The 13,107-nt window shown below is 43.5% G+C and overlaps 1 protein-coding gene across 1 annotated transcript; it reads right to left on the bottom strand.

The window, feature by feature from the left end:
• Positions 1–1,022: 1,022 nt before the first annotated feature.
• FBXO39 (F-box protein 39) lies at positions 1,023–13,106 on the bottom strand. The gene is made up of 4 exons (XM_054457408.2): positions 12,938–13,106; positions 8,365–9,467; positions 1,699–1,875; positions 1,023–1,362 (listed from the first exon to the last, which is right to left on the bottom strand). The coding sequence occupies exons 2-4, from the start codon at positions 9,385–9,387 to the stop codon at positions 1,234–1,236; spliced, it is 1,329 nt and encodes a 442-aa protein (XP_054313383.1). The 5' UTR covers positions 9,388–9,467; positions 12,938–13,106; the 3' UTR covers positions 1,023–1,233.
• Position 13,107: the final 1 nt, after the last annotated feature.

Here is a 13,107-nt window from a genome sequence, read left to right as displayed (position 1 = left end):
AATTATCTGGGCATGGTGGTGCATGCCTGTAATCCCAGCTACTTGGAGGCTGAGGCAGGAGAATTGCTTGAACCTGAGAGGCAGAAGTTGCAGTGAGCCGAGATCGCACCACTGCACTCTAGCCTGGGGAACAGAACGAGACTCTGTCTGAGGACTAAGCTTTGATTTTTTTTTTTTTAAATCTGGCCCAAATTCCTATCTAAGGGGTCTGAGGAATCGTGCCCTACAAGCCATAAATTCTAATCAGATGGGTTTTAGTTAACCCTGTATATGGTGACTTTCCAATCTGACTCTGGCGTAACAAGGAAGAAAATCAAAATGTTTTATCCCAAAATATATTTTCTTGCCATACCTTGAAATTGCCCTGCAAAGTCTCTTGTGGGAAAAATCCATATTCTATAGAGAATCTCCTTTCTCCTTTGTTTTCCTTCCTTCCTTTCCAGTTCCAGGAGATAATCAACTAAGAGCCAGGGATCGTTCTAATTCCAATAAGAAACATTTTACAACCTGCCCTCTCTGAAGTCTGCTATCTGAGAGCTTCCTTTGCGCAGTAAAACTTGGTCTCCACAATCCTTTATCTTAACCCAAACATTTTCTTTCTGTTGATCCCAGGCCTTCAGATAAACTCAACCAATTGTCAACCAGAATATGTTTAAATTTACCTATAGCCTGGAAGCCCCTGCTTTGTTGCCCCGCCTTTCTGAATCAAACCAATATATTTCTTAAATCTATTTGATTGATGTCTCCTGCCTCCTAAAATATATAAAAGCAAGTTGTACCCCGATCACCTTGGGCACATGTTCTCAGGACCTCCTGAGGGCTGTATCACAGGCCATGGTCACTCATATTTGGCTCAGAATAAATCTCTAAAAATATTTTACAGAGTTAGACTCTTTTCGTCCACACCTCTCAAAAAAAAAAAAAAAAAAGGAAGCTACTCTGAGTGGCTTTGGGTTTTTAGCTCTGTGGATGAGTGAGGGTGTCAAAAAGCAAAACTGACAAAAAGAGAAATGACACCTGGATAGTTGGTAAACACAGCGCTTTAAAGCCACCTGGAGCATTCAGGTCATCGGCAGTCTCAGCCTTTGCTGGGCTGCTCATGTTGTCGTGGAGCTGACAAAAAAAAGGGGGAGAGAGAGGAGCAAAAGGGCTGGCAGTGCCCAAGTGTAGTTCTAAGAGAAATGATTTTCAAGTTCAAAGTGCTTCTAGCTTTCTTCATCTGTAGAGCACTCATTACATTTTAGAGTAAGCCATGACAAAATAGTTAAGCTCTGATTGGATCAGCTTTCTGTACTTCCTGTAAATTTCCCGCAGGGTGTTTTCCTCTTCATTCGTCTCATATCTGTTTGTATAAATTCTCACCTGTGCCAACAGAGAAATACATCCACATATGAGTGCGCGCACACACACACACACACACACACACACACACGGTGACTACACTTTTCAGGGCTTGACAACAACTTAAATGATGTACACATAAATTGTTGAATTAGAAAAATATGTTGGCAGAATCAGAAAAAGACCAAACCCAACTACTAGAAAAGAGAGCTCCAGATTCCCTTCTGTGAAACTGCTGATTTTCAATGAACAGATGATTGTCCCCCACTGCCTTATTCTGCCCTTCGTTCCAGAGCAGAAGCACCATTCCTGGATGCCCCCACTCTACCCTGTGGAACCAGCCTGGGGGCCTCTTACCTTGAATATACGCAGGGCACACTGCCGTTCTTTCTGACTCTTCAGGATCCGCTCCACAAAACTAACATCAAGGAAAGCCCAGATTTTGAAGTAAAACAGCTTCCTGCAGGATATGATGAGGAGGTGCAGCTCCTCGTCGAGTGACTCATGGTTGTTGTTGAATTCACAAGTTAATTTCTGGAAGAGCACCAAAAGGGAAGATGTGTGTGGGCAGAGATGCTGAGACTGGCTGAGTTGTTCTGTAACATTTCCACGACCTGGCTCTGGGCCTGATAGCCATGATGGTTTGAGGGCTTTTAATTTTAATTTTTAATTTTTGTGGTACATAGGTATATATATTTATGGGGTATATGGGATATTTTGATGTAGGCATACAATGTGTAATAATCACAATGGGGTAAATAGAGCATCCATGACTTCAAGCATTTATCCTTTGTGTTACAAACAATCCAATTATACTCTTTTAGTTTTTTAAAAATGTACAATTAAATGATGATTAACTATAGACACCCTGTCGTGCTATCAAATACTAGATCTTGTTCATTCTTTCTAACCTTTTTTGTACCCATTAACCATACCCACTTCCCTCTGCACCCCCTACTACCCTTCCCAGCCTCTGGTAACCATCCTTCTACTCTCTGTCTCCATGAGTTAAATTGTTTTAATTTTTAGCTCCCACAAATAAGTGAGAACATGCAAAGTTTGTCCTTCGGTGCCTAGCATATTTCACTTAACATAACAACCTCAGTTGCATCTATGTTATTGCAAACAACAGAATCTCATTCTTTTTTATGACTGAATAGTACTCCATTGTGCACATATACCACATTTTCTTTATCCATTGATGGACACTTAGGTTGCTTCCAAATATTGGCTATTGTGAACAGTGCTGCAATAAACATGAGAGTGCAGTCATCTCTTTGATATATTGACTTTCTTTCTTTGGAGTATACACCTAGCAGTGGGATTGCTGGATCATATGTAAGCTCTAGTTTTAGTTTTTTGAGGAACCTCCAAACTGTTCTCTACAGTGGCTGTACTACTTTAAATTCCCATCAACTGTGTATGAGAATTTCCTTTCTCTACATCCTTTCCAGCATTTGCTATTGCCTGTCTTTTGAATAAAAACCGTCTTTAACTGGGATGAGATAATATCTCATTGTGGTTTTGATTTGCATTTCTCTGATGATCAGTGATGTTGAGCACCTTTTAATATACCTATTTTGCCATTTATATGTCTTCTTTTGAGAAATATCTGTTCAGGTCTTTTGCCTATTTTTTAATTGGATTACTATTTTTTTTCCTATAGAGTTGTTTGAGCTCTATATATTCTGTTTATTTATTAATCCCCTGTGATATGGGCAGATATTTTCTCCCATTCTTCCTGTGGGTTGTCTCTTCACTTTGTTGATTGTTTCCTTCATTGTGCAGAAACTTTTTAACTTGATGTGATCCCATTTGTCTATGTTTGCTCAGATTGCCTGTGCTTGTAGGGTATTGCTCAAGAAATCTTTGCCCAGTTCAATGCCCTGGAGAGTTTCCCCAATGTTTTCTTGTAGCAGTTTCATAGTTTGAGGTCTTAGACTGAAGTCTTTAGTCCATTTTGATTTGATTTTCATATATGGCAAGAGATAGCGGTCTAGTTTCATTCTTCTGCATATGGCTATCCAGTTTTCCTAGCACCATTTACTGAAGAGGAGATCGTCCTTTTCCCAATGTATGTTTTTGGCACCTTTGTCAAACATGAGTGCACTACAGATGAATGAATTTGTTTCTGGGTTCTCTATTCTGTTCCGTTGGTCTTTATGGGATTAATAAATAACCAGAATATATAAGGGGCTTAAAATCTGTTTTTATGTCAGTCTCATGCTATTTTAGTGACTATAGCTCTGTAATAGAATTTGAAGTCAGGTAATGTGGTTTCTACAGTTTTGTTCTTTTTGGTCAGGACAGCTTTGGCTATTCTGCATCTTTTGTGGTTCCATATCTGTGTATATATATATAAATTTAAGATTCTTTGTTCTATTTCTGTGAAGAATGTCATGGGTATTTTGATAGGATTGCACTGAATCTGAAGATGGCTTTCGATAGTATAAACATTTTGACAACATTGATTCTTCCAACTCGTGAACATAGAATATCTTTCCATTTTTTGTGTCCTTTTCAATTTCTTGCATCAATATTTTATAGTTTTCATTGTAGAGATCTTTCTTTCCTTTGGTTAATTCCTAGGTATTTAATTTTATTTGTAGCTATTGAAAACAGGATTACTTTATTGATTTCTTTTTCAGATTGTTCCCTGTTGGCATATACAAATGCTACTGATTTTTGTAGTTGATTTTGTATCCTGCAACTTTACTGAATTTCTTCAGCTGATAGTTTTTTTTTGTTTTTGTTTTTGTTTTTGTTTTTGGTGGAGTCTTTAGGTTTTTCCAAATATAAGATCATATCATCTTCAAACAAGAATTATTTGACTTCATTTTCTATTTGGATGCCCTTTATTTCTCTCATCTGATTGCTCTAGCTAGGACTTCCAGTACTATGTTGAATGGCAGTGGTAACAGTGGCATCCTTGCTTTGTTCTGGATCTTAAAGAAAAGGCTTTCAGTTTTTCCCCATTCAGTATGATACTAGCTGTGGGCCTGTCATATATGGCTTTTATTGTACTGAGGTATGCTCCTTCTATACCCAGTTTTTTGAGAGTTTTAATCATGAAGGAATGTTGAATTTTATCAAATGCTTTTACAGCATCAATTAAAATAATCACACGCTTTTTGTTCTTCATTCTGTTGTTATGAGGTATCACATTGATTTATTTGCATATTTCGAACCATTCTTGCATCCCTGGGATAAATCCCACTTGGTCAGGATGAATGATCTTTGTAACGTGTTGTCGAATTTGCTTTGCTGGTAATTTGTTGAGGAATTTTCCATCAATGTTCATTAGGAATATTCGCCTATAGTTTTCTTGTTTTTGATGTGTCTTTATCTGGCTTTGGTATCAGGGTAATACCTGCCTTGTAGAATGAGTTTAGAAGTATTCCCTCTGCTTCTATTTTTCTGGAATAGTTTGAGTTGGATTGGTATTAGTTCTTCTTTAAATGTTTGATAAAATTGATAAAATTCAGCAGTACAGCCATCAGGTCAAGGGCTTTTCTTTGCTTGGGGACTTTTTATTACAGCTTCTATCTTGTTACTTGTCAATGGTCTGTTCAGGTTCTGGATTTCTTCATGGTTCAATCTTGGTAGGTTGTACGTGTCTAGGAATTTATCCATGTCTCCTGGGTTTTCCAATTTATTGGCATATAGTTGCTCGTTATAGGCTGTAATTATCCTTTGGATTTCTCTGGTATTGGTTGTAATGTCTCCTTTTTCATCTCTGATTTTATTTATTTGGGTCTTCTCTCATTTTTTCTTATTTTTGCTAATGGTTTGTTAATTTTGTTTATTTTTCAAAAAACTTTTATTTCATTGATCTTTTGCATTATTTGTTTCACTTTCACTCATTTCTGCTCCAATCTTTATTTCTTCACTTCTACCAATTATGGGATTGGTTTGCTCTTGGTTTTTTTAATCCTTTAAAGTGTATCATTAGAATGTTTATTTGAAGTTTTTCTTCTTTTTTGATGTAGGCGCTTACAGCTATGAACTTCCCTCTTAGTATTGCTCACTGTATCCCACAGGTTTTGGTAGCTGTGTCTCCATATTGTTTGTTTCAAAAATATTTCAGTTTCCTTCTTGATGTCTTCATGACCCATTGGTCATTCAGGAGCATATTGTTTAATTTCCATGTGTTCATATAATTTCCAAAGTTTCTCGTTATTAATTTCTAGTTTTATTCTGTTGTGGTCAGAGAAGATGCTTGCTATAATTTCAATTTTTTGAATGTTTTAAGACTTTTTTGTAACCTAACATATGGCCTATCCTTGTGAATGATCCATGTGCTAGAGAGAAGAGTGTGTATTCTTCAGCCATTGGATGAAATTTTCTGTAAATATCCTTTAGACCCTTTTAGTCTATCATGCAGATTAAGTCTGCTGTTTCTTTGTTGATTTTCTGTCTTGAAGATCTACCCAATACAGAAAGGGGGGTGTTGAAGTCTCTAGCTGTTATTATATCGGGGTCTATCTCTCTCTTTAGCTCTAATAATATTTGCTTTATATGTCTGGGTGCTCTGGTGTTGACTGCATATATACTTACAATTGTTATATCCTCTTGCTGAATTGACGCTTTTATCATTATATAATGACTCTGTCTCTTTTTATAGATTTTGTCTTGAAATCTATTTTGTCTGATATAAGTATAGCTACCCCTGCTCTTTTTTGGTTTCCATCGGCATTAAATATCATTTCCTATCTCTTTATTTTCAGTCTATGTGTGTCTTTATAGGTGAAATATGTTACTTGTAGGCAGCAGATAATTGAGTCTTTCTTTTTAATCTGTTCAGCCACCTATGTCTTTTGATTGGAGGGTTTAGTCCATTTGTATTCAATGTTATTACTAAGTAGGGACTTACTCTGGCCATTTTGTTATTTGTTTTCTGGTTTTTTGTGGTCTTCTCTTCCTTCTTTTCTTCCTTCCTGTGTTCCTTTTAGGGAAGGTGATTTCTCTGGAGGTATGTTTAATGTCTTGCTTTTTATTTTATCTGTTGTATGTTTTTAGATTTGAGGTTACCATGAGGCTTGCAAACAATATCTTGTAACTCATTATTTTAAACTGATGACAACTTAACACTGATTGCATAAACAAACTAATAAACAAGCAAAACTAAAATTAATAAAAACTTTTTACTTTAGATTTTTCTCCCTACTGTTTAACTTTTTGTTATTTCTATTTGTATCTTACTGTACTGTCTATGTCTTGAAAAGTTGTTGTTGTTATTTTTTCGATCGGCTTATATGTTTGTCTTTCTACGTAAGATATGAGTAGTTTACTCACCACAATTCCAGTGTTACAATATTCTGTGTTTTTCTGTGTACTTACTATTACCAGTAAGTAATAGTAAGTATACATCTTGTACCTTCAGATGATTTCTTATTGCTCATTAATGCCCTTTTCTTTCAGATTGAAGAACTCCCTTTAGCATTTCTTGTAGGACAGGTCTGGTGTTAATGGAATTTGGGGACTTTTTAGATAAGGGACATTGGACATGTAGTTCTTAGAGGAAGAGATTTGAGAATGATGGTGATCTCATCCAAGGTTGCAAAACTTAGAATTTGGAGGCAGTGTACTTGGAGTACACAAGGTGCTCGTCCCAGCCCTGCAGTGGACTGGCTGGGTGACAGTGGGCTGGTCACTGAACCTCCAGTTCTTCTGCAGCACACAAGGATCATGATGATGTCTGCCCTACCCCACCTTTGGTTTATGTGGGTACCTAATGAGGTATTAGCACCTTGGAGTGCATCCATGTTTGTAGAGATACATAAACCTGTTAATATCAATTGTCACAACCACTGTGAGGTCCTTGGAAAGACAAAATGATCCTGATCTTACAGGTGAGAAAGCTACCAGATTAGGGAACAGCCCAGAAACTCTGAGCTCTTCGGTTGTGTAAATCAAATGTGACTTTTTGTCTGGCCTGGTCCTCCCCATTCTATCTCCCCAATTACCAGGCACTGGCACTGCTATAACCAGACAGATCCCCCACTGAGATCTGACTATAGGAGCCACAGGGTCTCTTGTATGCTGCTGTGGCCTGGTAGAAAGGTAGGAAGAGGCAGCCCAGCCGCTATTCACCTGCAAGGCACCTCCTGGCTCAGGCTTCATAGCTCTGAGTGGGAACCTAGGAGCTTTCCCTGGCTGACAGCTAACCAGATAACTCCTTGTGTCTGTACCACATGTAGGAAGTGAGTAGCAGCTTTGTTGCCTACTGTGGTCTTGGGAGGAGGGCAGGAGGCTTAGTTGGTGATATTTCCTAGAACTTCAATTTGAGATTGAGTGAACATTTGGGAGCCCAGCCAAGAGCAGGCAGCAGTGGGCTTTCTTCTGGGGAAGCCAGTGAGCTGAACAGCAGTCACTCCCCACAAGTCCTACCTACCCGCAGAGTGTGGTCACTCCCCGCAAGTCCTACCTACCCGCAGAGTGTGGTCACTCCCCGCAAGTCCTACCTACCCGCAGAGTGTGGTCACTCCCCGCAAGTCCTACCTACCCGCAGAGTGTGGTCACTCCCCGCAAGTCCTACCTACCCGCAGAGTGTGGTCACTCCCCGCAAGTCCTACCTACCCGCAGAGTGTGGTCACTCCCCGCAAGTCCTACCTACCCGCAGAGTGTGGTCACTCCCCGCAAGTCCTACCTACCCGCAGAGTGTGGTCACTCCCCGCAAGTCCTACCTACCCGCAGAGTGTGGTCACTCCCCGCAAGTCCTACCTACCCGCAGAGTGTGGTCACTCCCCGCAAGTCCTACCTACCCGCAGAGTGTGGTCACTCCCCGCAAGTCCTACCTACCCGCAGAGTGTGGTCACTCCCCGCAAGTCCTACCTACCCGCAGAGTGTGGTCACTCCCCGCAAGTCCTACCTACCCGCAGAGTGTGGTCACTCCCCGCAAGTCCTACCTACCCGCAGAGTGTGGTCACTCCCCGCAAGTCCTACCTACCCGCAGAGTGTGGTCACTCCCCGCAAGTCCTACCTACCTGCAGAGTGTGGTCACTCCCCACAAGTCCTACCTACCTGCAGAGTGTGCCGGAAGCTGGGCAGGAGATCTATCAGAGTGGGTCTCATTGACCAGTCTGGGTCACTGAAATAGCAGCTTCTCAGACTGATGCTCCTGATCGGGATCTCCTGCAAGAGGATTCGGGCCAAGCGTTCGTACTTCATGATCCGTTCAAAGAAGAAGTTCACCTTCAGATTGGTGGCCTGCCTGGCCAGCTTGGCCCAGGACATACCCCAGATGACCTGTCCGTGGGGGTCATGAATGTGGCATTTGATGTTGATGGTCTGGAGGGTGCTGGCGTTCTCACACAAGTTCTCAAGCAGCTCGTCGGAGATACAGTTGTAGTTGAGGTTCAGGGACACAAGATTGTGGAATGTGGACATGGTCTTTTTGAACTGGGGGCTGCTGTAGACAGCAAGGTGATGGCTGAAATAGTCCTCGATGTTGAGCTCTGAGATCACATTCTCATTCCTCATGCAGCTGAGGGAGTCGAGAATTTGGCAGCCTTGCTCCACGGTCAGCCTGGCCCCTTTTAGGTTGAGATAATCCAGGCGTTTGCCCATCTTCTTTAAGAAGAAGCTCAAGCTCCTGATGAATGAGCTCCTGATGCTGTTCCTCCACACCAGGCGGTCCAGCTCCAGGTGTTGGATGGAAAGAGATTTCAGACGGTTGTTGCTCTTACTCAGACAAGACAGGAGGCCCCGCATGGTGACCTGGAACTTCTTGGTCAAGACAGCATTGTAAGGATTCAGGAATTTGACCTCCAGGCGCTCCAGATAACGACCAAACTTCTTAACGTACCAAAGAGCTGACTCAACTTCAGATGCGTGTACCCTGGAAGGTCTCCCGCTGAAGGTGATGGTCCTGTACCGCCAGAGGTCAGCAGAATACATCATCTGGTTCCACTTTCTGCAGACAAGAGCAGCCCTGGACCTGTCCCTGTCTCCTAGCCACCAGAAAACACGGCACAGACACACATCGGGCAGAGTGGCCCAGCAGCTCTGGTCTTGGGGCTGGATCAGTTCACTTTCTTCGTCCATCCAGGAACTGGAATGTACAGTGCAGCTGTGTGTTAGGCAGGGCTTCCAAAGACTAGGAAAGGAAAGCAATCACTTGCTTTCTGTGGGGAATAAAAAGGAAGAGCCATTACCTGTCAAACAGAGATTAAACTCAAATGAACCAGCTTTCCCTGTGGTCCCAAGTGCATCAGGCACTGTGCCAGGTGTGGGTGGTTCAATGATACATTCATGACACAGTCCACAACTGCAAGGATTTCACAGTCTATCCAGGGATACAGACTGGTACTCAATTATAACCCTGTGAGAGAGTGGGAAGGTTCAGGCGGACTCATAGTGTGGGATAGCACACATGGAGGGTGACTTACTCTGTTTGACTAAATACAGTGTTTGGGATTAGAGAGGGCTGCTCAGAGGAGGTGACGTCTGAGTTGGGTTTTGAAGGGTGAGTAGGATCTGCAAGGCAGATCAGGTGGGCCTAGTGGTAGTGGTGGAGGAACTGATGCATTCTGGGCAGAGGGAACGATACGTGCAAAGCCACAGAACTGTGAATGTATGTGATGTGTTCCCATTCAGGGAACTAAAAATAGTTTGGTCATCTGGCACTTAACTTGTTAAGTGGGCTGGAAATGGAGGAACTGGATCACGTGGGAGCAGTGGGAGGTGCTGGATCAAGGGGACCTGCATGATGTGATAAAGATTATGTCCTAGAGGCCAGAGAGTCCCACTTCCCATTTCCCCAAGATTTTGGAATTCCGACATGGCCCGTCCCCTTCCTGTAGCTAGCTACATTGCTGACAGTTGTGTTTACATTCGAGAGCTGTAACAGCAGAACAGGGTGGAAAACCCCAAGCTGAGGTCACGGAGAGCCGTGAAGGTTGATGGGTCAAATGTCTGGAAGCCATGTGGTGAGTTCTGAGGTGTGGAAAGGACACTCTGGGGGATAGAGGAAGGACGGTCAAGAGCAGAGTCCAGGCATTGTGGTGGGAATGGGGATGTGTTTGCAAGTTCTTTAGAAGACACGATTTGGTAACTGTTGAAGGAAGAGGTAGTGAAGGCTGGAAAGTGTCTGACCCAACTAGAGAGTCCCAGCAGAGAGCTGAGCGAAGGCCTGCTTCATCCATAGATATTTTATAGCCATCTGCTGAACTTTTTACTCTTTTTTGCTTTCAAAGTTTCAATTGCCTAAAAACTCTCCTCATGTTGTTTGCCCCTCCCAAACCCCCATTGTTCAAAGCTCAAGCCCTACCACTCCTTAAAGCTCTCACTGACTACTTTACCAGGTAGACCCAAGATTATTGATCATGGCTCATAAAATTGTGATGCTGGAAAGAGACCTGAGAATTGATTTCTTTTCAGATGAACACTGAAGGCCAGAGAGGTGAAGGGACTCACCTATAGTCTCACGGCAAGTTAGTATCAGGCCCCAGATTGGAACTTGGGCTTTTTGACTCTTTCTTCTGTACTTTTTTTTTTTCCTGTCCTCACCTCTTGGGCCTCAAGGGTGTAGGGGCAAGTGAATCACATTTCTCAATTCAGGACTGACATTATTTGTCTGTGCAAGACCCCTCTCTGGTTTTATTTATTCACGTGTTCCATTTTAACCCTCTGTCCCATTCCATTGGCCCCACCATAGGCAACCGTTCAAGTGTGTTTGATGTGTGTCTTTTTGTCGTATGTGTGCCTGCCAAATGTGTACTTACTGTTTGTAGGACTGATTCCTGTGGCTCTGTGTACATTTCACCCATTGCGTCTAGCAGCTGAATAGAACCCATGGCAGGTGTCTTGCCTGTCTCCCTTCCTCTCTCCTTTGATGGACCCCAAGTCTCCTCCAGCTCCCACCAACACCACAGTGGCAGTGAGCATCCTCAAGTAAGCACAGGTGTGGGCCTCCCTAGGGACCTTCTTCAGGCTTTCTCCTCACTACCCCATCACTTTCTCTCACCACCCACTCACTGATTTGGCCCCTGTCTCCAGCTGGCATTCCCACCTGCACATCCGAACAGACTTCCATAAAGGATTTAGCAGCAGCTTGCCCCACCCATGACATGGCGCCCCAGTGGTTGCCAGCATGGCTGTGTCCATATTTAATCTGCCTCCTTCTGCTACCTCTTGCCAGTGCCCCTCTTTGTATAATCTGTGTCCTTGCCTTTCTCTCCCAAGAGACCCACACACCCCTTGACATCCTCCTTCTGCTTTTGAGAAGGTACTTAAACATTTAACAAATGAAGAAATAGGTCTCTTCAATCACTTGTAAACTGCCCAAGGCTAGGGCCCTCCACAGCACTCACCACCAAGCAAAGCTCCTAAAAGGTGCTGCAGAAGAATAAACCAATTTAAAAGCTCCACCAAGCAAAGACTTGGAATCAACCCAAATGCCCATCAATGATCGACAGGATTAGAAAATTTGGCACATATACACCACGAAATACTATGCAGCCATAAAGAAGAATGAGTTCACGTCCTTTGCAGGGACATGGATGCAGCTGGAAACCATCATTCTCAGCAAACTAACGCAGGAACAGAAAATCAAATACCGCATGTTCTCACTCATAAGTGGGAATTGAACAGTGAGAACACATGGACACAGGGAGGGGAACATCACACACTGGGGCCTGTCAGGGGTTGGGGGACAAGGGGAGGGAGAGCATTAGGACAAATACCTAATGCATGCGGGGCTTAAAACCTAGATGACGGGTTGATGGGTGCAGCAAACCACCATGGCACATGTATACCTATGTAACAAACCTGCACGTTCTGCACATGTATCCCAGAACGGAAAGTATAATAAAATAAATAAATAAATAAGTAAAAGCTCCATGAAACCTTTTGGCCTAGCAAGGTTGTAGGTCAGGAAAAGTCATCAGACACTGGTGATGTAAGGGTGGGGTTGGAAGAATAGGTGTGTCTGGAAGAGTTGCTGCACGGAGACTCCAAATTCTATTTAATGACTGGCAGCCTCCCCTTACCCCGCCAGACCCCATCAGAGGCAGTGTAGCTTGGTGGGCTGGATCCTAGCTATGCCCATTACAGTCAGATGACCTTAGGCAAGTCAATTTCTTTGTGTCTCAGTCCTCACATCCGTAAATGGGGTAATAATAGTGCCTTTCTCCTAGCGTTGGGAGGATTAAGTGAGCTGATACCTGGAAAGCACCGGGAACAGTGCCTGCCACATAGTAAACGCTATACAAGAGCTGGCTGCCATTAATAAGAAAGTTGGTGCCGAGGTACTTCTGCAACGTCCCGTCAAGGAAGATAGGAATACAAACACACCCATTTCACAAATACGGAAACGGAGGTGTTGGAAGGTGAATAAAGTTTCCCAGGGAGAACGTGCAGTAAGTGGGGAGATGGGATTCGAACCCAGGGTTGGTCCACCATATCACACAGCTGCCAACCAGGGAGGGAAATCTAAAGATGTCCTACCCACCGCGGGAGGGGAGTTGGCCTGGCAACTTCTGCAGCCAAAGATGCTTCCCAGAGGGGGTGATGAGAGCAGCCCGCGTCCCCCCCCGGGGGCCTCGGGGCATCCCACCGCCACCCCAGCCTGCTCCCGCCCGCGTTCGCCCGTTACCCGTTCGCTGAACCCCGCTCGGGCTGCGCCCAGTTTGGGCCGCAGGGACTGGAGCGCGCCTGCCTGCTCCGCCCGCGCAGCTGCTGCTCGGACGCCAACTCCATGGGCCCCCGGGGTCTGCGCCTTGCTCTGGCCCAGGCTAAATGCCAAGCTCCGGCTCCCTTTGTGAC

Source organism: Pongo pygmaeus, chromosome 19, assembly GCF_028885625.2.
Source record: "Pongo pygmaeus isolate AG05252 chromosome 19, NHGRI_mPonPyg2-v2.0_pri, whole genome shotgun sequence".
NCBI classification, from domain to species: domain Eukaryota; kingdom Metazoa; phylum Chordata; class Mammalia; order Primates; family Hominidae; genus Pongo; species Pongo pygmaeus.
The sequence above is the reverse complement of the archived record's forward strand: the minus strand, read 5'-3'. Positions and strand labels throughout refer to the sequence as shown.

Bases quoted from the DNA above. Each gene is read 5' to 3' on its own strand.
- FBXO39 (XM_054457408.2), bottom strand. From the start codon at position 9,387: ATGGACGAAGAAAGTGAACTGATCCAGCCCCAAGACCAGAGCTGCTGG. The intron at 1,876-8,364 runs GTAGGTAGGACT...GTGCTCTTCCAG, and splicing joins GCTTCCGGCACACTCTGCAG to AAATTAACTTGTGAATTCAA. The intron at 1,363-1,698 runs GTAAGAGGCCCC...CTGTTGGCACAG, and splicing joins GTGCCCTGCGTATATTCAAG to GTGAGAATTTATACAAACAG.